General features: G+C 41.2%; 1 protein-coding gene across 5 annotated transcripts in view; it reads right to left on the bottom strand.

Annotated features, from left to right (window-relative positions):
• Nucleotides 1-25,804, bottom strand: part of LOC132097573 (solute carrier family 23 member 2-like) — a 48,475-nt gene that overhangs the window by 18,122 nt on the left and 4,549 nt on the right. For 3 of the 5 annotated variants that reach the window (XM_059503374.1, XM_059503375.1, XM_059503376.1), the window contains 4 exons: nt 18,141-18,203; nt 16,689-16,936; nt 14,975-15,070; nt 14,159-14,275 (listed from right to left, as the gene is read on the bottom strand). In XM_059503374.1, the coding sequence (XP_059359357.1) occupies nt 14,159-14,275; nt 14,975-15,070; nt 16,689-16,936; nt 18,141-18,153 (474 nt within the window). In that variant the 5' untranslated portion in view covers nt 18,154-18,203. The remainder of the gene's footprint in view (nt 1-14,158; nt 14,276-14,974; nt 15,071-16,688; nt 16,937-18,140; nt 18,204-25,804) is intronic. The other 2 variants (XM_059503377.1, XM_059503378.1) reach the window with 1 other exon arrangement.

Raw genomic sequence — 25,804 nt, 5'->3', positions numbered from 1 at the left:
TATGCTTCAATTTCAAGAGTCACTGCTGTAAATTCTAGGGTCAATGCTTCAAGTTGTGTGTCAGGGCTTTGAAGCAGTCTCCTTCAACTTTCAGCAGTGAAACTAGACTTTAAAGTCTAGGGTCTCTGCTATAAAGTCCAAGGTCACTGCAATAAAGTTGAGGCTCATTGTTTTAAAATCCTGGATTCACTGCTGTGAAGTTAGTCGTCACTGCTTCAAACTCAATGATCAATGCTATAAAGATGAGTGTCACTACTGTAAAGTTGAACTTCATTGATGTAAAGCTGAGTGTTACTCTTTCCAAGCGAGCATTCACAGCAGTAAAAGTTGAGGGCCACCATTTTAAAGTCAAGGGTCACTGTTTCAAACTCGATCACTGCTGTAAAGTTGAGTGTAACTGCTTCAAAGTCAAGGTTTCACTGCTGTTAAGTTAAGGGCCACTGCTTTAGACTTGATGGTCAATGCTGTTAAGAGGAGTGTCACTGATGTAAAGTTGAGAATTACCGTTTTCAAGCCAGCATTCACAGAAGTGAAAGTTGAGGGCCACTGTTTTAAAGTTGAGGGTCACTTATGGAAGTAAAATAATGACTTATGTCTTTGAAAGAAAAAAGCAAGCTGTATAGCACTAACTGAAAAATAATGCATTGCATTAAAAGTACTTGCATTTTAATGCCTTGAATTTCCAGGGCTTGCATCTTTAATAGAGATCGACCGATATGGGTTTTTCTATAGCCGATGCCGATGTTTAGAGGTCAGGGTCAGCCGATGGCCGATATGTGCTGCCGATTTTTAGGGCTGATATCTTGAAGTTTTCCCCTTCATTTGCATGCAAAAATGTCACACTAATAATAAGTGGATGCACAACATTTCTAAACTTATCATCATTTATTGAGCACTGACTCGAACCGTCTCTCGAATCTTAATTGTGTGCACTGCACGGTATTAAAATAAAAAATGTATCCAAAGTTAACCAAACAAAATCAATAAACTGACCAAGTATTAAATATATAAAACAGGTAATATTATCATTTACATAAAAGTCTTAAGAGCATTTATCAAGTAGAATTTTTCAAGTTTGTTGGAACATAAATGTAAACTTAAATATACATTTAAATAAATACAATTTTAAAAATAAAAATCTGAAAAATATAAAAAAATAAATATATAAAAAATAAATAACAGTAGTGCTGCAAACACACTAGCAACCAGCAACATTTGTGTTTGGTATAAATGACACAGAACATCTAAAGTGCATTCTAATTTCAAACTTACATCGCAGTCTGTTCATTATTAAAATAAAGTACAGTCAACCAAACATTTAAAAGGTTACACTGGTCAGTTTAAATAGACCGTAGTATACCAGTCCACTCTGCTGTTATGCAAGGACGTTTTTGCTCATGTGAAGAGGATCTTTATAGTCTAGTTTACATTAAATAAATAAAAAATATTATAGTTTAACATTCAGATACATTGCGAATATGGAAACATTTGGATATGTGCAGAACGAGGCGTGAGCAATAACCTCCAAATACATCTAGTCAAACCCGCGCTCGCTCGTCCTCGTATGGATCGGATCATTTTTCGGATCAGCAAAAAAAAAAAAAAAAAGGCCAAGACAAATAAACATACGTTTGTCTTTTTATTAACATTAAATTATTAAATTAAAATATATGAAATCAACTTAAAGTGCACATAATATCTTCTTTTTAACATAATAGCCCGACTTCTCATCTTCCAGTGTGCTGTGATGAAGTGAGCAGTTATCATCACAGAGCTCTCCGTCCCCCTGGACGTCCCCCGACTGTCGTGATCGCAACAGACGATGCTCGGGATAGTTCATCCACAACTGTTTTCTTCTCCTGTTCATAAAGATCTGGCACAATATTTTCACTCTAACCTCTTTCCTCATCATTATATCTGACAGGGAATACAAAATGCGCGGGCCGTTCAAGCTCCTCCGTTCCTCCCCTCGCCATGACCACTGAGTGTGGACTAAACATGCGCAACTTTTTTTTTTTCATAAATCAATCCGCGGGTCACGTGTGTGCCGAACCGAAGATATTGATCCGAACGGATCACGGATCAATGATGATCCGTTGCACCACTACTATAGTGTGTCATTTGAAAACATTGCAGATGCGTTTTAAAATACAACAACGAGCACCACGAAACCATTTAAAGAGGCGCATCAGAGGACTCCTCGACGGGAAACAGTCAACAAAGTAAAATGATCTCCAACGTATGGAGCGCTCTCTTCATTTTATCAAATGATCATAATCACATCTATTCATTTTACAGTCCTTCTACTAGCATTTTATTCAGACTAAAACCCCTTTAATTCGGGTGAGAAAGCTTTTTTTTCCAAGTGGCTTTTGCATATAATAATAATACCGCTGCAGACGCATTTTGCAGCATTAAAGTAATTAATTGATCATTAATTTAAACGACGATCGATCATGGAAATTATTGAATATTGACATCCCTAAATACAAATGAGTTGGATGGAAAACTGGTTATTGTCTGCATCAAACCATGCTTCCGAACAAATGTAATTCACCGTTCTGGGCAGCTCCAGGACAGCTGTCTTTCCCAGCACGGTGCTGTCTGTGAGCGGGGCGGAGTAACGTCAGAGACAGTTTACTTTGGTAACGTCACGCTGCAGTGTTTGTTAGAGCTGCCAACTTCTCCACCCCATTTACAGAGTGAAATTCTCTGACTACCTTTATCTCCCAGGACTGTTGTTGAATCTTCCAAAGTTTTGGCTTGGGGTGCTTCACATGCAGTGGCAGCAGCAGCACTTTCCACTGCAACAATAACACGGGGCTGCCCGCCGACGTGCCTGAGTTTAAATCGGCGCTACTAAACACGTATATCGGCCGATGCCGATATATTAAAAAATGACAAATATCGGCCCGATATATCGGTCGACCTCTAATCTTTAGGTCCTGAAATTTAATATAGTTGTTCGTTTAAGCTGTGAATAATTCAATTCAAAATATTTCACACACCTTTTCATAATAAAAAAATCAATAATTCATATTCACGAATATGCCAGAATTCACTTCCAAAACATTAAATCGGTTTAAAAATAGGATGTATAATATTCGGCAGGCAAATTTCGGTCCATTTTATTTCACTTTCCAAATTCGCTTCCACAAATTCAGTGGTTAAAATTCGGCAGATAATTGGCCCTTTCACATCCGGGAGCTGCAGGAATAGCAGTAGAGCACAGAGGCATGATCTTCATCTGCTGCCAGTGTTCACCAGCAGGTGGTGCAAGCGGCTGTTAAATAAGGCCAAAGCAACGGGTGGATTAAGTAATACAGTTACAAAAACTGATCTGCAGAAATTAAGCAAGCACCAAGTAGAAGTTTTGATTATCGAGGCATGTGGAAAAGCTGATTGTGCGTATGTTTATTTCAACATCTTTGCTGTTACCATAGACTGTATAAAGGCTGTTACCCGTAGCCTACAAGTAAGCAGCATTCAAAGGAGATTATAATGGTGTTTTACCCAACGCTGAAGTACAGAACTAACATTACATCTAAGGAAGACATATATTGCTTTCGGTTGTTTAGTTTCCGTAACTTTGTGTCATGGCTTGTGCGTCGCTGTGCTGTAATACTGGGGATCCCCTCACGTCACACTCCAGGATTCCCCAATGACGAGTAACGCTCCTCAGTTAATTAATACTGTGATATAAGACCTCAGATCTCAGAATACACTTTATTGATGATTATGCAAACTATATAGACAGTTAAGCAGATGTAAAATATGAACGAACGCTCAAGGTTTCACGCGGTTTCCCTCAGAAATCTGTTTAAGAAAAGAAAACACATTACGTGGCTCAGCACACTAACAGTGACAGCGATTAAAAGACAAAACGTACTCGGTTACTAAACGTAACCTCGGTTCTCTCTAGAAGAGCGAACGAGTACTGCGTCTTAGCTAAGACGCTACGGGAAAAGTCTCTTTTCACGAAATACTGAAGCAAAAAATTATCCTTAATTTTGTATTTTTGTAAAGCGCATTTGCAGCAGTACACAGCCATAGGCGAGACGGCTCGTTCGCTCATTGGCTTGTTCTGCGGCAACTGCACAGCCTATCGAGCGCGGGCTGATGCAACATCAGACCAATAAGGGCGCTTCGCGCCCTTCTTGCCACTTCCCGCCGAAACGGGTGTGGCCCAACCTATAAAAGGAGCTCGAAAAGGCTGACTCACCTGATTTATTTCATCGCCGAAGCGAACCAGAGTGAATCGTGCGCACGGCAGAGAACGCAGTACTCGTTCGCTCTTCTAGAGAGAACCGAGGTTACGTTTAGTAACCGAGTACGTTCTCTTACGAGAGCTCTCTCGTACATCGTCTTAGGTAAGATGCTACGGGAACCCAATGTAAAACGCCGTGCGCGCAGGGATCACACACCAATAACCTGAAGCAACGCCCAGGATTTACAGTGCACAGTCACCCGAGGGACTCACAGAGAGTCCAGGACAGAAAAGGGAAAAAGCCCTCCGTCCTATATCTAGCAGCATCCGTAGATGCGGCAATATGACATCACACAGCCGAGGCAAGGCCTGACCAATGTGGCAATGCGGGTCTTACGCAATACTGCCCATATAACAGTCGGCAGCGCATAGCGCCCGTGAACTCAGAATTCCCCTCAGGGCCCTGATTCGACTATACCGACAACAGCCTTGCTTGCAAGGCGGGGACCTCCAGGTTATAGAACCTGATGAATGTAGACGGCGAGGCCCAGCCTGCCGCCATACATATATCCTGCAAGGAGATCCCAGTAGACCACACCCACGACGAGGCGACGCCTCTTGTGGAGTGTGCTTTGACGCCCAACGGGCACTGAAGGCCCCTGGAAGCGTAAGCTAACGCTATGGCGTCAACTATCCATCTGGATAGAGTCTGTCTCGAAACAGCCATTCCCTTGGAATGTCCACCGAACGAGACAAACAGCTGCTCCGTCTGCCGAAAGGCAGCAGAGCGAGACACATAAGCTCTTAAAACCCTGACAGGGCAAAAAAGACTCGGGTCTCCATCCTCCCCTGACACCGGCAGGGCAGACAGGGCAATAACCTGAGCCCGAAACGGTTAGTTGAGGGATTTTGGCACATAACCGTGCCTAGGTTTGAGTATGACCCTTGAGTCATTGGGCCCAAACTCCAAGCATGACTGGCTCACCGAGAGCGCGTGCAAATCACCCACACGCTTCACAGAAGCGAGAGCCAACAAGAATACTGTCTTGAACGACAGATGCTGAAGGCTAACCGATTGGATAGGCTCAAAAGGGGGACCCTTCAAGGCCTCCAAAACCGCCGCGAGGTCCCACATAGGGACTGACGGAGGTCTGGGAGGATTCAGCCTCCTAGCTCCTCTGAGGAACCGGATGACTAAATCGTTCCTTCCTATTGACTGACCGGACGCCGTTTCAGAAAACGCCGCGATGGCCGCCACATAAACGTTGAGCGTGGATGGGGCTCTGCCCTTATCCAACAGCTCCTGTAGGAAGGAGAGGACCTCCGTCACCTCACAACTAAGGGGTGAATAACCTCGAGCTGTGCACCAGCTGGAGAACACCGACCACTTCGAGGCATACAGACGTCGTGTCGACGGAGCTCTAGCCTGAGTGATGGTATTTAGCACTCCCACTGCGAGATCAGTGGGTAACCATTGAGCGTACACACATGGAGGGACCACAACTCCGGTTGAGGGTGCCAAATCGAGCCCCTGGCCTGCGAGAGGAGGTCCCTCCTCAACGGTACCGGCCACGGGGCGACATCTGCTAACTGCATCAAATCTGGGAACCATGGTTGGTTCTTCCAAAGAGGTGCTACAAGCAGTATTGAACATCTCGTTTCTCTCACCCGTTCTATCACCTGCGGAAGGAGGGAGACGGGAGGGAACGCATAAAGCACGGCCATCTCCGCGACAGCGCGCTTTCGTTCTTGGAAAAGAACGCGGGACAGTGAGCGTTTTCGTGGGACGCAAAGAGGTCCACCTCCGCCATGCCAAATCTCTCCCACAACAGCCGGACTGTTTGCGGGTGTAGAGACCATTCGCCCGTAGGAACATTGCCTCTGGACAGCCTGTCTGGACCCAGATTCTGCAGTCCAGGCACATGCACTGCTCTCAGCGAGCGCACGTTGCGCTGAGCCCAAACCAGGAGGCGTTCCGTCAGCCTGCACAGGTTTCGGGAACCGAGACCGCCCTGGCGATTTATGTAGGACACCACGGACATGTTGTCCGCACGGACTACGACGTGGTGATCCTTGATATGGGGACAAAAGCGCGTCAGCGCGTTCTCCACTGCCAGCATTTCCAGGCAGTTGATATGATGGAGCTTTTCCCGTTTTGACCATAGGCCAAAGGACGGTCTGCCTTCGAGCAGCGCTCCCCATCCCGAAGTGGAGGCGTCCGTCGACACCATTTTCACACTCGGGGAAGTCCCCAGGCTTACACCTGATCGGTACCAGCCGTTCGCTGTCCAAGGTGCTAGAGCCGCAACACAGCTCTGATCGACCTTGAAATGCAGCCGGCCAGACGCCCACGCTCTGCGCGGCACCCCAGCCTTCAGCCAGAACTGCAGGGGGCGCAGAACCGGAGATGATGAGGCCATGAGACTCAGCATCTTTTGACAGTGTTTGAGCGACACGGTCGCGCCGCAGCGGAAAGAACTCGCTGCGCGCTGAATGCCCATCGCGCGCTGTGGTGACAGCCGCGCCGTCATGGAACACGAGTTCAGAACTATACCCAGAAACAGGATCGTCTGACTGGGGTTCAGCGAACTCTTCGCCCAATTGACACTGAGGCCGAGCTTCTCGAGGTGATCGAGTAAAACGGCCCTGTGGTCCACGAGCTCCACTCGTGATCGGGCCAGAACCAGCCAGTCGTCCAAATAATTCAGCACTCGTATGCCTCGGAGTCTGAGAGGAGCGAGCGCTGCATCCATGCACCTCGTAAACATACGAGGAGCCACGGAGGACTGTAAACTGGTATGCCTGGCCCTCGAAGGCGAATCTCAAATATCGCCTTTGGTTTGACGCTATCTGTATTTGAAAATACGCGTCCCTCAGATCTATTGACATGAACCAGTCCCCTCTGCGAATCTGCGCGAGGAGTTTCCTGGTCGTAAGCATTTTGAAACTGCGTTTCATTAATGCCTTGTTCAGCTGTCTTAGATCCAGTATGGGCCTGAGACCCCCGTCTCTCTTGGGCACCAGAAAGTATCTGCTGTACAGCCCCCCCCTCGCTTTGAGCTTGAGACACAGGCTCTACAGCCCCTTTGCTCAACAGTTTTGATATTTCGGCCCAAAGTATGTGTGCTACTTCTGTTTTGACCGTAGTTTCGACGCGCGCTGAAAAGCCGAGTAGCCTCTCTTTATAATGCCTAGCACCCAATCCGAAACCCCTGGAAGTGCTGACCATGCATCTGCATGAATGGCTAAGGGCTGGATGCGAAGCGCGCTCTGTTGACCGGGCAACGGCGGCGCTCGGGTGTGCTGCGCATTTGAGGCGGGGAGCGTGCTGATCACAGCGGGCAGATCGCTCCTCCTCGACCCCGTCCCGGCGCTTAACCGACTGGGGGAAGGCTGAGCAGGTCCCGCGGGACTCGATATGTCTGCGAGTGACTGTGGGCTGCATATGCCACTTTCATCTCGCTGTCTGCCTGTGCAGAGCGTACGTGCACGGGCCTCGTGTTTACAGAAGCCACGCGCCGTATGTGACATAGTATATGTGGGCACTGGGGAGTGGGCACGTTTACTATGCGGCGCGCTCGACCGATCTGTGTCGATCTTATGTGTGCGAGCCCTGTGTGCAGGGCTGTGCTTACATGTGGAGATGGGCACTGAGGAGTGGGCATCGTCACTGCATTTATAGCACCATCGGCCGTGGCCGGACGAGCGTGCACAGGTTTTTTTTTTTTTACAGAAACCACATGACGCGTGTGACATAGTAATTGTGGGCACTGAGGGGTGGGCACGCTTACTTTGCAGTGTGCGCGATCGACTTGAGTCGCTTTTATGGGCGCAGGCCCTGTGTGCAGGGCTGTGCTTACATGTGGAGATGGGCATCGTCACTACATTTATAGCACCATCGGCCGTGGCCGGGACACCAGAAATTACACCTTTTTCGGGAAATATCTGGGTAGCTGTGATAACGGTTTTCGTGTGCAGGCAAGCGGGCAACCGTACAGGCTTGCGCATTGCAAGAAAACGCTGAAACAGTCACAATCTCTGGAACTGAAACAGCGGCGCGCTTAGGTGAGAGCCCGGCCACAGCGGAACTCGTACACCGGCGCTTCGATGAAGCAGCCATCGTGTGTAGTGCCGACGCAGCGTCATGCAGCATGCGTAGATGGCTTTCCTAGGATGGCTTCGGGGCTCCCGGCCTCACCGTAATCCTCTGCCGCGGTCCCCGCGCGACGGCCGGTAGAGCAAGAACGGGGGTCTCGAGCTGCGTTGCTGAAGCTGTTGTGATAACGGCTTTTGTGTGCAGGCAAGCGGGCAACTGTGCAGGCTTGCGCATTGCAGAAAACGCTGAGACAGTCACAATTCCTGGAACGGAAACAGCGGCGCGCTTGGGTGAGAGCTCGGCCACAGCGGAACTCGTACACCTGCGCTTCGATGAAGCAGCCATCGTTAGTAGTGCCGACGCAGCGTCACACAGCAGGCTTTAGATGGCAACACTGCTTTTGCCGCCGTCCAGCAGAGGGCGGACAAAGGTGCATCGCTATTGCCTGTTCCACCGGCGGAAGTGAGTGGTAGTTCCTGTTTTTAGCATCATCAGTGTGGAGAATGCTAGTGAGACAGACGAACGAGTTCGCGCTGAATATGGAGCGTTCCAAGCCTTCGCCACCTCTTCGTGAAGCTCAGGAAGAAATGAGGCGGGCTTTGAGAAGTACGCTCATCCGAAAGGGAAATACCATCCAGCCGGGAACGAGAGGGGGGGGGGGGGGGGCGCTGGTGCAAACCACTCGCGGCCGAGACTCATCGCGGCCAACACGAGCATTCGCCCCGGCTCCTTCTCGATGTCAGCTCGTCTGCTGGGCTTCTGAGCAGAAGGCGCGAGATCCTCGGAGCTCGCCCAGCCCTCACTGCCCGAAGCTAGCAGAGAGCGCGTGTCCTCTTCCTCCAACGCGGCCCTGAGATCGACTTCCTCGGACGACGCGCCGGCAAACAGCGGGCGCTGCCCACCGGGAAGCGATGCAGGCGGGGCCGGTGAAGCAGGGCGAACCGGCGAGCTCGGTTGAGCTGCAGACGGTTCCGGAATCCGCTGGAAGCGATGCTTTTACGGCGCCTCAGCGCAGCAGGCTCAGAGAAAAAGGCCAGGCGAGTCCTCAGAGTCACCATGGCAACAGCTCGCAGTGGGGGCATCCGCCGTCAGCGAGCGCGAGCGCTGCATGATCTTCACCCAGGCAGGAGACACAGATGACGTACCAGTCTCCCTCGCTGAGTGGTGCTCTGACGAGCCGCAGGAAGCCATCTTAAAAAAGACGCGAGCTCTTTTACGAGTGTGTGTCGCAGGGCGAACACACACACACACAAAGAACAGCTTGGATATATCAGAATTGAAAGGATATAGGCGCTGGATAGCGCAGCAGGAACGGCAGTGGAAGGCGGCGATGCCAGCAGCTTCAGAATGGCTCGTCCTGCTGATGTGCTTTCTCAGACGGCGCTTGCTTCCTCCGTGATCCAGCGATGCGTGAGCTTCGCTGAAGAGATGAAAAATCAGGTGAGTCAGCCTTTTCGAGCTCCTTTTATAGGTTGGGCCACACCCGTTTCGGCGGGAAGACTTATTGGTCTGATGTTGCATCAGCCCGCGCTCGATAGGCTGTGCAGTTGCCGCAGAACAAGCCAATGAGCGAACGAGCCGTCTCGCCTATGGCTGTGTACTGCTGCAAATGCGCTGTACAAAAATACAAAATTAAGGATAATTTTTTGCTTCAGTATTTCGTGAAAAGAGACTTTTCCCGTAGCGTCTTAGCTAAGACGCAGTACAAGAGAGCTCTCGTAAGAGAACTCACATCTTACTGATGATGCAAACTATATACAGACAGATGAGGATATGCACGCAAGTTACGGAACAAGAAAATATATGTGTGTATATATATATATATATATATATATATATATATATATATATATTTATATAAATATAAAACATTAACATCTTTTATTGCCTCAAGATATTAAATGATTAAATTCGGCATCTAATTAACACAATATATTACTATATATTATTTATGTTTAAGCAGATGAGCCCAGAAATGAGCCTCACAAACCACAAAGTTTCACCAAATTTAATTTTGGCGTAGTAGTTTTATGTTTGATATTTGCTGCATATTCGCCTAAGATGCTTTAGGGACCGTCTGCAAATTTACCTCAAAACGAAACGTAGTACAATAATATATTCAAATTAATCAGTTTACAATAAATTAATAATTTACTCAAACTGACTAAATATATATGGCCAATAACTTATTTCTCTTTATATGGACACTACACAAATATTTTGTAAGAAAAAAATTACAATACTTAAAAAAACTTTTTTTTTTTTTTAATGGGGGTTTTCGTGTTCAAAATGTTGTATGTTACTAGTATATTACTAGTGACCAGACTGACATACTATAGGTAAATTTCTGCTAATAACTCCCTTGCTGTACATAAAGTACATCAATATTTTATAATACTACCTTTGGAACATGAATAATCCCTTTTGGGGTCTTACAGATTTTGTTTTGTTTTAAATAATTGTGAATGGCACATACACTATAAGGCAGATATTAGCAATTTACATGAACTATGTAACTAACAACATACTACAACTTGTGAAACATGAAAAAATCCCTTTGGGTAAATCGTTTATTATTTTTTTTTTTTAAGAAATGTATGTACTGTACGTAATGTAAGGGAGATATTGGCTAAATCTAACCTGTAGTAAGTCAGTCTTTTATCTAGAAATGTACTACACAGGGGGGCAGGATTTCATATTTTTTTGAAGCACCCCTGGGCGCTGCCATTGGCTAGCGGACCCCCACCTGCTGTTAGCATTCCATTGACTCCCATTCATTTTGGCGTCACTTTGACGGCGAATAACTTTACATCTGAGGCGTTTAAAGACTCCATTTGTCCATTAATTATTTCTAAAGAAACACGAAAATGTATAAAAGGCTCCATTACCTTGTATCTTACGTTATGTTCCCGTAGAAGCAGTTTTTGTAAAAAAAATAGGCTAACGATTGCGTCATAACCATAGACTGTATAAAAACATGGACGTAGTGTCCATGACATCACCTGTAGACTCCTGAAGAGAGTTTTTGAAGCCTAAAGTGTGCAGAGCGAGCCGTCACCATCTTGGCAGCGCGTCACCGCGCGACTCTCCCGGGCAGGCGAAAATGGGCAAAAGGGCGGGAGCTGGTTGCTGAAGCCACGCCCACCTAGCGCGACGGCTGTGACAGCAGTGGCAATTCACCTGTCACTCAAGTGGCCACGCCCTTAATTATGCAGAACTTTAAGGCTTAATATAATTTAAACGGATGAGTTATAAAAAAATTCACCCCCCTCACAGTTGTCATGAGGGTCAAAATTAGCTATATAGACCAAAATCATTTTTTGCACCAGGCTGAAAACATGTTTTTTTCTGCTGTAAAGTTGGGCATTTTAACATGGGGAGTCTATGGGATTGACTCTCTTTTTCAGCCAGCCTCAAGCGGCCAGTCGATGAATTGCAGTTTTAGTCACTTCCTTATTGGCCTCACTAGAGAGAGCGGGAGGTTGCCGCTCGGTCATAACCAGCGACTCTCTGTCGCAGAGTAGAGAAATTACCGTATGGACGGGAGGAGAAGCTCGCAGACAATCTTTTACTGTCTATGAGGCTATTGGGGGGATGTGGAGGCATGAGGTCAAGGGAGATAATTAATCAGAATACTTACCAAAATGTGCTCCTGTTCACGCTCGCCTTCTCTGGAAGATTTGGTGGGTGATTCAGATTTATCTTGGCACAGCGATTAGAAGACTTACAGGTTGCTCACGTGACATCTACGTCATCAAGCTCAGTTTGAGTCTGCGCAGTACGACCGACCCCCAGGAAGTGCTTGCTTCTAATTGACTTAATTTTTCTCCGTTGAATCCAATAGGGTCGCTGTGACCATTTCTTTTACTGTCTATGGGACTACAACTGCTGGAACATGAAAAACCCTTTCCAGGGATCTTTAATATGTAAATAATTGTATACTGTAAATATATGAAGGGAGGTATTGCAAAATCTCACCTGGAGAAAATCACTATGAGAATTACAAGATTTAGAATTTGACAGTGTGTTATTTAAAATTGTAATTAAAACACATTGGACCTTTTAACCCAGTCAAGTGGAATTGTCAGACGGTCCCTTGGGTGCGGTAGCACGTCAATAATTTCTTCAGTTTAAATTTTCAGAATATACCTAGATTGTTTTTAACTCATTTTTTATGTTAATATAAATTGGTTGCATATTGTTAAAACTAATCATGGTATTGATATCTTTGTGGGACTGTCGACTTTATAGATCAGTGGTAATGGAAATCAATTATAAAGAAAATGCAGCGCATTGGATTCTTTTTGACCTCATTTGCTTGTCTGTATATAGTTTGCATAATCATCAATGAAGTGTATTCTGAGATCTGAGGTCTTATATCACAGTATTAATTAACTGAGGAGCGTTACTCGTCATTGGGGAATCCTGGAGTGTGACGTGAGGGGATCCCCAGTATTACAGCACAGCGACGCACAAGCCATGACACAAAGTTACAGAAACTAAACAACCGAAAGCAATATATGTCTTCCTTAGATGTAATGTTAGTTCTGTACTTCAGCATTGGGTAAAACACCATTATAATCTCCTTTGAATGCTGCTTACTTGTAGGCTACGGGTAACAGCCTTTATACAGTCTATGGTAACAGCAAAGATGTTGAAATAAACATACGCACAATCAGCTTTTCCACATGCCCCGATAATCAAAACTTCTACTTGGCACTTGCTTAATTTCTGCAGATCAGTTTTTGTAACTGTATTAATTAATCCACCCGTTGCTTTGGCCTTATTTAACAGCCGCTTGCACCACCTGCTGGTGAGCGACTGACAGTAGATAGAGATCATGCCTCTGTGCTCTACTGCTATTCCTGCAGCTCCCGGATGTGAAAGGGCCAATTATCTGCCGAATTTTAACCACTGAATTTGTGGAAGCGAATTTGGAAAGTGAAATAAAATGGACCGAAATTTGCCTGCCGAATATTATACATCGTATTTTTAAACCAATTTAATGTTTTGGAAGTGAATTCTGGCATATTCGTGAATATGAATTATTGATTTTTTTATTATGAAAAGGTGTGTGAAATATTTTGAATTGAATTATTCACAGCTTAAACGAACAACTATATTAAATTTCAGGACCTAAAGACGCAAGCCCTGGAAAATACAAGGCATTAAAATGCATGTACTTTTAATGCAATGCATTATTTTTCAGTTAGTGCTATTCAGCATGCTTTTTTGTTTCAAAGACATAAGTCATTATTTTACTTCCATAGTCACTGCTTCAAAGTTTAGTTTCACTGCTGTAAAGTCTAGATTTGTAAGTCTAGGATTCATTGCTGTAAATTCGAGGGTCACTGCTGTAAAGTTGAGTGTTACTGCTTCCAAGTCAAGGTTTCACTGCTGTAAAGTTTAACGGCCACTGCTTCAAACCTGATGGTCAATGCTGTAAAGATTAGTTTTACTGCTGTAAAGTTGAATGCCATTGACGTAAAGTTGAGTGATATCGTTTCCAAGCCAGTGTTCACACCAGTGAAAGTTGAGGGCCACTGTTTTAAATTAGGGGGTCACTGCTGTAAAATCTAGATTTCTAAGTCTAGGATTCATTGCTGTGAATTCGATTGTCACTGCTGTAAAGTTGAGTGTTATGGTTTACATGTCAAGGTTTCACTGCTGTAAAGTTAAGGACCACGGTTTCAAACTCGGGCATTACTGCTGTAAATTCTAGATCTAGTCACTGCTATAAACTCTTAGTTGAGTCATTATTGATAAATAAATATTGATAAACATCTGGGGCACATCACTCTATACTTGAATGTTCCAGCCAGTATGTCCACGTGTGGCTGTGCATGTGTTTGTACCTGTAAACCTAGGAACACACACAGGTACCAAGGCGGTGTGTCCTCTATGGTGTATATCATGTCCATTCTCCTGGCATCTATGCTGTCTGTACTGTCCACAGTCTCTGATATGGAGCACTGAAGGGGAGAGGAAACACAAGACACATGGGATTATCTGCTGTTCCTATGGTAACCAACCTCTATTACAGAGAAGTTGAGTGAGAGCCGTACACTATAAACAGCATCAGCACACAAATACAGCAAAACTGCTCACAATTCAAACGGCATCAGCAGGAAATCAGTTCCTCTATATGCAATTATCCTAAAATGAACTCAAACTGCTAAATAAACTCCAAACTGATAGAAGGCATTACTATAAGAGTTATTCTGTTACATCTTAAATATGTTGTTATGGAAAATACGTACTTGTTTTAACAGTTTGACTAATTAAAACGGTGCAAGGATACAGTACAGCCATAAAGTCTTCTTGTCTGTGTCTTTCAAAGTTTTATTGGGAGATGCAACAGTTATTCGTTACAACAACTCACTACCAGTTAAATAATACTAATTTCCAGGGAGACATACTAAAAAAAAAAAAGAGTCCCAATGCATTGCATCAGCACTGCTGTATTAGAGGCAAACACTGAGGAAGTTCCACTGGTTGTTGTGACCTCCCAAATCCCGTCCTCTCTGTGGGGGAAAAGTGCTGAGTCATAATGACTGAGCTATTACAGAATGGGGCTTAACACGGATAAGCATGACTGGTACGAGCAGCCCCTTGATTAAAGGTGAAGTGTGTGATTTCTAATAGTACCAAAAGCATTACAAAAATCTCACTTTGTCCTCAGTCTGGCTGTCTTTTGCATAAATGGCCATGAGTTGCGTGTCCTCTGCGTCCTGATCTCCGGGGGTCTGCATGACACCATTAACCACCTTTCAAATACACAGAAATGTGCAAACATCACATATTTACCAAAATAAGTAACAAAATAAAAAAAATAAAAAATACAGGTGACATTACTTGCAAACTCTTCTAATGTCATGACAAAGGATAAAAGTGATTGCGGACATCTTAATATTCCAGAAGCTTTGCTTTGGTTCTCTTTGGCACCTTCTCTTATACCAGGATTTCAGTGACAAGTGCATACAGTAGGTTTACCTTACATCCGCTCACTGGCAAAACATATCAGTCCACTAAAGTTCACCAGGGCACTCAGAGACAGTGCAAAAGAATATGCATCACTAATGATTCATCGTCAATTTAAAAGAATGATATCATACACATAAATGTTACAAGACGTGGTTTGTTATGTAATTGCGTTTAAGGGAGTGTTTGGCATGACTAAGGGAAACCGGAGTCTTGACACATCTTTTTAAATGATTGAAGAGATCAAGTTACAGAGAACAGACCATAATGAATTGACTGATAAAGGGACACTTCGGTGAAAAAAAGATAATCTCTTACAGCATGTCTCTAATCTCTTGACATGCTTTGTTTAAATATGCATGCTTGGAAACAAAAACACTATCAAAAGCAGCAGCTGCTTATAGGTTGTTGGGTTTGTTTCACTTAAAGAAAAAACTTCCCTGCAGTGGTGAGAATGCGAACATGAGGGGCTCACGTTACAAACCAAAAGACTTTATAATTAAATTAGTATAACAATATAAGTATTGCAATATATTACTTGTTAAAATTGGGAATTATTGAAATTTATATTTAAGCATTTATGAATGGTAATGTTTATAATGTTTACAATGTTAATTTATAAAGAGATTATTCTTCGCTGTTAATTCATGCCTGTTCATAATACATTAATTAATGTAAATTTATACTACAACTTGAAATGTTGCAGTATTTAAAATGTATTATATTAAAATGGATAGTCCAAGCTATTGGATTGGTCCAAGGCTAAACAAGACTACATTTATTTTTTTCTTTTTGAATTATTGTTCAAATGTAATGTTTTTCCTGTAATGGTAAATCTGAATTTTCAGCATCATTACTCCAGTCCACAGTGTCACGTGATCCTTCAGAAATCACTCTAATATTCTGCCAAGAAACATTTCTTATTATTATCAATGTTGAAAACAGATGTGCTGCTAACTATTTTTGTGGAAACTGTGACATTTTCTTTAGAAATCTTTCATCAAAAGAACAGCATTTATTTATACCATCATAAATGTCTTTCCTGTCACTTATGTATATACAATTTAATGTGTCCCTGATGAAATAAATCCTAAACATTTGAAAAGTATTGTATTTACAACCGTAGTGTGAAGTGTCACCATTATATTTATGACGTGTGTGTGTCTGTGTGTGTGTGTATGTATCTTCAAAAGAAACCTTATGTATACCATGTTTGCCATTCCTTGTAGCTTACTGAGACCTGATAACTGAAAATTCTGAAAATCAAGCTTTTAAATTGTAAAAATTGTAAAAGTTGCAATTTGCACATTCTGTAATAATAACAGTCACTGTAATAACAGACTAGAAGGCATTGTTTCTGACCCTATGATTAGCATCATTCCACACAGACAAACACACACTCACTGGGATGGGATAGAAGGGTGCACTGTGTTTGTTCTCCTCCTCATATTTGCCTGGCTCTGTGGCGGAGTCCATGGATTTGGGGGCAGTGTTTTTACCAACACCCATTCCTCCCTTTTGCTCCTCTGCCTCCTCCTCCTCTCCCTCGGTCTCTGTTCCTCTCCTCCACTCCCTCTCACGCTCCAGTAGAAACACTGCTGCTCTGGCTGTCAGCACACTCTCATGCTCCTCTGATTGGCCAGCCAGGTCATCTGGGGTCAGAAAACAGAGCAATGTTATTCATGAATGAATAATGAAATGAAAGTGCTCATCTGAAGATAATCTGAAAAAGAAAACGATAATCCATATAGTCAAAACCAATATAATTACCTAAAAATCATCCCTTAGTTTTTTGTTAAATAAAAACTGAGTCCTTCACACTCATTTTATGGAGGCAAAGGCAGAATGAACTGATTAATAAGTTATGCAACATGCAATGAAATAGAAACTTCGAGCAAATCCAGATCTGAGACCATTAATCAAACTAATAATGGTTTACACACTTTACAGTGTGGTTTTGGACTCAAACATCCACTTATATAACAATGATGTGTGAAACATCTACGTTTATGGACACAAGCAAAAGAGTAAAAAAAAAATGTGGTGAGGTAAAAAATAAAGTTTAAAGAGATTAAGAATGGGAGGGGGGCTGGGGTAGGATGATGAAGATGGGATGGGTGAGATGGAAAACAGAAGCGAAAGAAAGACAGCAAGTTACTGGTGAAGGTTAGTACACTTTATCAGCGGACACTGTTGATTTTGGCAACCATCAAGTCCTGTTTACTTTTCTTGTGGCCTCGGGCCAGCAACCTCCCTAGTAATGACCATGATTAGATGCTTCAGTGCACTACCAACGGCTGTTGAAGATATTTTCTTGGACAAATCTTTTTTTAATAATATGATCAATCATGTCAGCGCCAAGCCTCGTGGGCAGCAAGCTGATGTGCTTCGGGCGTCCTGAGCTCGAGTTCTGCCTAGTGAACCTCTGGGGGCGTGTCCGCTGTCAGCACTGAAACCACACCCACTGACAGGAAACCGGCCACCTCTCTCAACAGTTAAATACCGCTACAACCTGAACTAACCAGGTAATATGCATTTACGTGAAGAAGGCACAGCTAACTAGCAAATTGTAGGCTGTAGTAAATAACGGTAAAGAGATTAACTCGCGATCGAGTGGAAAAACTGATGCTAACGTGCTCCAGTTATTATAGTGTTAGGGACAAGATGGTGAAAAACTGTTTAATGATAACAACACAATATTTAACATTTAAAATGGGTTTAGAAATGATTCTTTGAATTGCCTTCACAAAAACTTTAAATCAAAAGTCTTGTTTACATTTTAATGTGACATTCTATTGGTTCTTATTTGGAAAGCAGATGTCCTAGTGCAGCTGGGGACAGTAAAGAAATGAGTACCTAGTTCCCACATCACTCCCACCAATCAGGTCGGCCGGAAGCATCTGTGTGGGAGGGGTTAAACTGGGAGAAGAGAAGGATAGAGAGAGGGTGGGAGAGAGAAAGACAGAAGAAAAGAGGTAGAGAGAAGGAAAAGGAATGAGGGTTGACAAAAAGAAAAGATAGAGGGGACAGGCATTAATTAGCAGCCAAAATACAAATCACAAGCCATTTTGCCACAAACATTTCCATTTGATTATTCAAAGAATGTTGTTCAATTAGCATGTTAACATGTAGCATGTTGTTATATTAACATTGATATTTTGAATGTGTTTGCCTATGAGCAAATCCAAGCCTAACACTTCACAAGCTTAAGTAAAAGCTCTACCAACAACATCTTGAGCATGCAGCTGATGCACAGACAATAATTTGTACTCATCCACGTAGTCGTTTAAACAGGGAATGAACTTTGGCACAGGCTTGTGGGTATTTCCCATAATTTTACTAGTTCTCATAGACCATGAAATCAAGTTATTATTCTGAAAACTTTCACAGACAGAATCAGTGAGTCATCACTACCACGTCTTCCCTTTTCAAGAGAACTCAATTAGTATGGAGGACCTGAATTAGCGGTGAAATCTGTGTGGGTTTTTTTTTTCTTTTTTCTTTTTTTAACTAAACTGATTGGAGTTTCTCACAAAAATGTACTGAATAACAGTTAATATTACTGCATATGAAGACCCAATCTCAAACAACACCTTATGGACCTACTCAAAATCTACTCTTTGCCACATGGACTTATGGGTAAAATCGTGTCCTCTGCACAGCTGTTGTGAAGTAGAAGCTTGGGCATCCTTCTGAAACTGAAACATTTTCTTAAAATAATTCCACTGATCAGAGACAATAGTGTTTGTGTCTGCCTGTGGGCAAGTAGACAAACAAAGTGAGCTGTTAATTTTCTCTCAACACTCAGCTTTTACTGCTGTTAGTCATGACCCCTCAGGTATAATACATGTCCTCGTAATGTGATCATCAGTCCAAAACACAGCAGGACGGTCCGTCCACAGATACTGCGGTCACACACGGTTTGTCTGAGCAGATTTAGTCATGATTTCAAACGGAAGACAATCCATTTGATTACATGACAGGCAGGCAGCTAAACAACAAATCCAACAACTCAAATTTTACAAACAAGGCATCCACGCAGATCTGGCAAGAGCCTAAGGGGAAAAAAATTAAAATAAATTCAGGGCCACAAAAATATTTGGCTAACTGGGGTGAGCTGTGTTTATAATATCAATACTGGACTTCAGAATAGAAACCTTAAACCTGGAGATCATCATCTCACCGGGAAACCATTATAACTGGAGCAAGACTAAACCACCAACCAGCTTCAGGGGCACCATGAGGAGGAGATTTAAGAAGAAACTTCAGCTGCTTTAAAGATCATGAAGAGGAGACTGACTTTTATTGTGGGAAGAAAAGTCCAGACAGAATGTTTTGTAATATTCCCACAACACTGTCTGTTGTTGTACTGGTGACTAGCATGTGAGGCACATCACATTTCGTTTTGGTCACCTTTAATGATCCCATTATCTCAAAATCACAGCTTACTGACGTTCAAAAGGTTAAACCTAGACATCCAACCTCTTCCAAAGCACATTTACAGACAAAACGCACTGAGCCCATTTCTGCTGCAGCCTTTATGATGAAACATCTGATAGTCAGGCATTTGGTCCTGAAGGCCACTGAGAGAGAGATGGACAGAATGACAGTTCATTGCATACACATTTAGCAACATTGTGAACGTTAAAAGTTTCACTTGTCTCATATGGGAATTCAGATGTGTCAAACTCAGTCCCAAAGACAATTCATAAATAGTATGTTAGACTTAAATGTCCAGATACTTTTTTGGGCCACTGTATATTTTTCTGAGAAGCCAACAAATAGTATGTGCAATACAAAAAAATTGGGGTCACTAAGATCCATACATTTTGTTATGTTCACCAAAGCTGCATTTATTTGATCAAAAATACAGTAAAAACAGATTCATATTTAATAGATCCATTCTCTATTTTAATATTTTTTAAATGTAATTTTTTTCCTTTTATGGCAAAACTGCATTTTCAGCAGTCGTGATGAGTAGAAGGTTAAAAAACAGCAATTATTTGAAATATAAATCTTTTAAAACAAATTATAAATGAAGTAGAGACTATAATGTTGCTGTCGTTTTTTCCCCCCAAAGATCAACTATCAAATGTTGATGGAACTGAAACCAGAGCTGGTCTGACAATTAACCCAGAGACTTGATGGAACTAACTAGTTCTCGGTCATTAGCTTGTTTAGAGGAACTTGTCAAACGTGACAAATAAAACTCAGCAGATTTTACATACATTGCCAAACTTCCTCTTAAGTCTTGATAAGATCATGCTGAATAATGTGACTTATCGGAGTCAAAGGTTTTTAAATTAGGCTCCGAAAAGCCCCTAAGTATCCACAAGAGGGTGCTACAGAGAGAAAATAAAAATCTGACAAAACATACACTAAGTACACAGCCTAAAGACCCTTTCTACCGCCGAGGCGTCTGTAAAGTGCATTTGCAGCTTTTGACCGCTGAGTAGCGCTTTAACCACAAGTTATCAAACAACTTCACAGCACATTTTCGCAAATAGACGTCAGTTTTGCCTCACTGATGTGCAGTGTTGGGGAGTAACTAGTTACTTGTAACGGCGTTACGTAATTTAATTACAAAATTATTGTAACTGTAATTAGTTACAGTTACTAAGAAAAAATGAGTAATTAAATTACAGTTACTTATGAAATTTTTTACGATTACAAAGGGGATTACATTTGAATAATTACACACATCCACATACAGATTTAACTGATATCTTTCCCAAATTGCACTGACTATTCTGAGACATACCGCCCTAATAATTCCCGGGATGCGGAAATACAGTCTGGTTCGTAGAATCCAGTCATAAAAACGAAATGCCTAACGCGGACGGAATATGCCACATTTTGGAAGAATAAATCAAAAGTAGGTCAGTACACTTGAATCAAAACATGACATCGACTAGTGTCTGTGAATATTAAGCCCCAAAAATGCAATATATGACTTGCACATTCTGCCTGTCTGTGGAAATCAGGCGCGGACTGGACACCGGGAGAACCGGGACAATTCCCGGTGACCTGGCAGCCGATTTTGCCCCACTATTTAATATCATTATTGTATAATTGCCTGCCGAATGTACTAAAGCGATCATTTGCGAATCCGCCATTTGATAATTAAATCTCTAATAAGTCATGAATTGTTAGTCATGACTCGCGCGCTCTCCGCGCCTCCGCCAGACGGTTTGGATCAGACTCCGAGTAATCAATGCGAGAGAGAGAGTATAGAGCACAGCTGGAGCAGAGAAGCAGAACTCCTGTTCAGGGTTTTAGGTCAGTTTCATCTGTAAAGATGCTTTTATGTCTTTGTTTTTTTATTTAATTAATCAAGCAGCAGCACGTTGCTCATCAGTCATCACTCAAAATACTATATAAAGGACATCATTATTATCTGTTGTAATGTTACAGTAGTAATTTAGCTGAAAAAAAATTCAGATTTTTTTTTATAGGTTTAGGGGGAGCTACGACAGACAACACAACCCTTATGAAAATTTACATTTTAATATTTAACTATAAATCCAGAGAAAATGGTTACTATTGTTTAACTGTGATAACAAAAAATGTAAAATTATTTTACAAATGTATTAATTTAAAAATAAATACAAATCCATTTGCAAAAAAAAAAAAAAACAAGGTTATTTTACTTTTATATAGGCTAATAAAAGCATGGTAATTTTTTGTAAGGGAAAAACATGACTCGTGTACAGTATTAGGATTTTTCTATAAAGATATTGTAGTATTGTAGAGTATTGTATTGTAAAGTATAGTTTTGTTCAATCTTGAGTATTAAAGTCATGAGAGAGATGGATAACAGGGCAAAATAAAGAAACTGAAGAGAAAAATGGAAGTGAAGGTGCAGTTCAGGAGAGAACTTTTAATTATTTTGCATGTCCCCAAATTAAAGATTTAAACCTTTTTTATGTCAGGTCCATACAAAAAATAGTTTTGTCCATGAATTGTTTTTATGAGTTAGAATTTTCCAGTCTGAATTTTTTTCCCAGTCCGCCCCTCCTGTAAATTAATGGCAAAGACATGGTTTCATTTACTACACATAGGCCTACTGAAGCTCGCAGTGTTTTCAACCTCTGCCATCTCAATATAGGAGTACACGAGCACATAAACATAATTTCTAGAACTGCTCTGTGTCACTTAATGTGCATTTTACTTATTTTGAGAAAACTATCATCATATACAAAGAGACAGCAGTTTAAAAAAAACACCAATGTTTCAGGAGTTTATTACACAGAATGCGTCACATGCTTATTAGATAACTGTATTTAAGTTGATGTATATGCTTTTATTTATTATTCTTTAATTTTCACAAATTTAGAAAAGTAATCAAAAAGTACTCAAAAGTAATTAGTTACATTACTTTAATAAAGTAATTGAAAAAGTTACACTACTATTACATTTTAAACAGGGTAACTTGTAATCTGTAACCTATTACATTTCCAAAGTAACCTTCCCAACACTGCTGATGTGTTACATTTGACGGCTTCAGTCACGGAAAATGAAAGAAAAAGACTATAGTTAAAATATTTAATATATTTAATATGTAATATTCACAGATGAAAGTTTGGTACTTATGAAGTTATGTGTATTTATTAGAACGAATTCAAGCAGGATAAATGTCAAGCCTGTGCCTGAGTCTGTGCTTATATTTTCTCTAAGCTACATGGTATTATTTTATTTTAGATATTAGATATTAGACATATTTTAAAATATTAGACATATTTTAGATTTGATACATTTAAAAGGTGCGCAGTATTATTTATATTATATGAATTATGTGTTATATTATTCAAAATAAATTGTTGTTTACTTTGCATCGGAGCATTAAAAGTGGTAGCCTATTTTAAGGGGGTAGGCTACATGGATTAATATGCAATGTCAATATTTTCATATATTATGCCTATATTTTAATTTATATTTTAAAATTCCTTTAATAAAACAACATGCATTTTTGCTATTCGTTACCTGTCCTTTATTTTGACAGATAACTTCTTGGGAAAAAGACATTTGTCTGTAAACTGATTAAGAAATTGTTGCATGTTTAAACGTGAAGCGCTGTATAATTTCGTTCACATTAATTATGCCTAATTAGCCTAAAACAAGAATCGAATAAATTAAACCTGCACGATTTAGCTAAATCTTTGAAACTCTAAAGAATGGACGGATTAATAAACCGTCCTCACGATTAAACTCAAGTTCTCTCATTATAATCAACAAAATGCACATGATGTAAAAAAGAGCTTCATTAACGGACAGCATAAGTGATTTTAAAGGCAGCCTTCTTTACTTGCTTTTAGTGCTGGGCGATAGCATATGGCCTAAAAAAAAGAAAAATCCGATTTATGATTTAAATCGATTTTAAAATCAAGATTCAAATGACAAAGAATTTTTTCAAAACAAGTTTTAATATAGTTATAAACTTATAACTGAGACAAGATAATAACAAACTGTAATGTTATTACCTTAATGCTGGAAAGACCTTTATTTTATTATAATTTTTTATTATATATAATTTTTTATTATTATTTATTTTTTGTTAATACTAGCCCATCAGCTGTGCAAATTTTGTTTGTGAGGAAAATAACAGTACACTTTTGTCAGTTATTTTATCTAAACAGATCGATTAATTTCTTCAAGATTTCAAAATCAAATAGCCTACTGATAATAGTAGCACTGTAAGATTACATTTGTTTGAATGCATTATTGCTAAAGCGATTGCGTGTGAATGTGCTTTATCCGTTTAAATCATGCTTTAACCCGAAAATAATCAGTAAAAGAAACAGACAAACTCATATAGCCTTTAACATCCCGCTCGACTATTGCAGTCATTATAACCTGATCAAGCCATAGCTAAATATGTTTAACATGAATTCTTGCTGAATATGCAGTTATATTATGGGCTGTTGGCATGAATTGTACTCGTGATGGAGGCTCCAGTCTGAGTCATTATTCTCCATGCTTGGTTCCCCCCAGAAAGAGGCGACCTTTCCACATCCATGACAACACATTCTTCCTTACCAACTAATTCACTCAAATATGCCGTTTAATTAGCCCTCTCAGTGGTGAGGGGAGATTAGTGACAACAGCCCAGCACTATAGGAGCCTGACACTGGCTCTCTTGGACGCACATCAATTAAACACAAAGGGAACCCAAGGGAAAGAAGGGGGCATTGACTCAACGGGGGGATCTTAGGAGCTTCGGTCAACAGAACAGTAAGGGCTTGAATCTAGTCTGCCCCAGATTTACTGCAGAACAGCAACAGAAATTTATAGAGGTATGTATCAAATAAAAGATCTCAAGAGATGTGGCACGATTAAACGGTGTTCAGTAAGAACTGGCAGACTGAAGTCAAAAAAACAGAAATCTGAACTTCACTAAATGATACTTTATAGGAATAGTTCTAGAAATGTACTCACTCTCAGTACATCTAAGATGTATGTGAGTTCATATCCTCATTGAAATTTAGCATTACATTGCTTTCACACTAATGGATCCTCTGCAATGAATGGGTGCCGTCAGAATAAGAGTCCAAACATCTGATAAAAACATCACAATACAACATTACAAACATCTTATGAAGAAACAGCGGTGTGTCTGTAATAAACAAACCTCAAAGACTAACTTAAAGTCCTCTATCCACTATTTCTTTCTCCAGTACAAAAAAAAATTCTTAAACAAGAGAGAAATATGCACAGATTCCAAACTAATATTGGCTTTCAAAGTTAAAATGCCTTAATGGATTTGTTTCTTACAAACACGCAACTTTTCACTCAAGGTGTTGACTGATAGACTGGAGTCATGTGGATTATTGTGATGTTTTAAGCAGCTATTTTGGATTCTAATGGCACCCATTCACTACAGAGGATCCACTGGTGAGCAAGTGATGTAATGCTAAATTTCAGGTAAACTTTAGCTAAACAAATTTTTATTTTTGGGGGAAGTTTAACTGTGGAGGAGAGAGCTTAAAAAATAAATATGATGAGTAAACTCTATAGACTGAATCAAACAGGTTATAGATCACTCTGACTAAAGAGACACCTACAAAAGCCACTATCTTGTGACAAAAAAAGGCAGCATCAAGCACATCGTCAGCCAAATTTTAAAAGACATGCAGTCAAGGTCTTGTGACCTGGGTTGTCTACTTTCAATGTAGTTTTTTAAGGTCAACCACACATGAAATTCAAAGCAAGTCACTAAAATGTGCATCGCACACTGAAGCAAAAGGCGGTTCCAATATATAGCTAAATCAGCAAAAGAAATGCCTAAATGCTGTTGTTTCAACATTATGGCAGGCTAAGGGTCATTCTCAAAATTTTTTGAGTTGGTCATACAAAATGCAAAAGTTATGAATGCAGTGCAATTATTGCCTATAAAAGCTGATGGCAAGTATTTAACATCATGACGACTTCATTATCATTTGATGTGATGAAAAACCACCAGTGATCATTTCACATAATAGATTCATTTTATGATAGTAGCAAATAATTGTTTGATAATGTGT

Source organism: Carassius carassius, chromosome 21 (genome assembly GCF_963082965.1).
Source record: "Carassius carassius chromosome 21, fCarCar2.1, whole genome shotgun sequence".
In the NCBI taxonomy this organism is placed as follows: domain Eukaryota; kingdom Metazoa; phylum Chordata; class Actinopteri; order Cypriniformes; family Cyprinidae; genus Carassius; species Carassius carassius.
The sequence above is the reverse complement of the archived record's forward strand: the minus strand, read 5'-3'. Positions and strand labels throughout refer to the sequence as shown.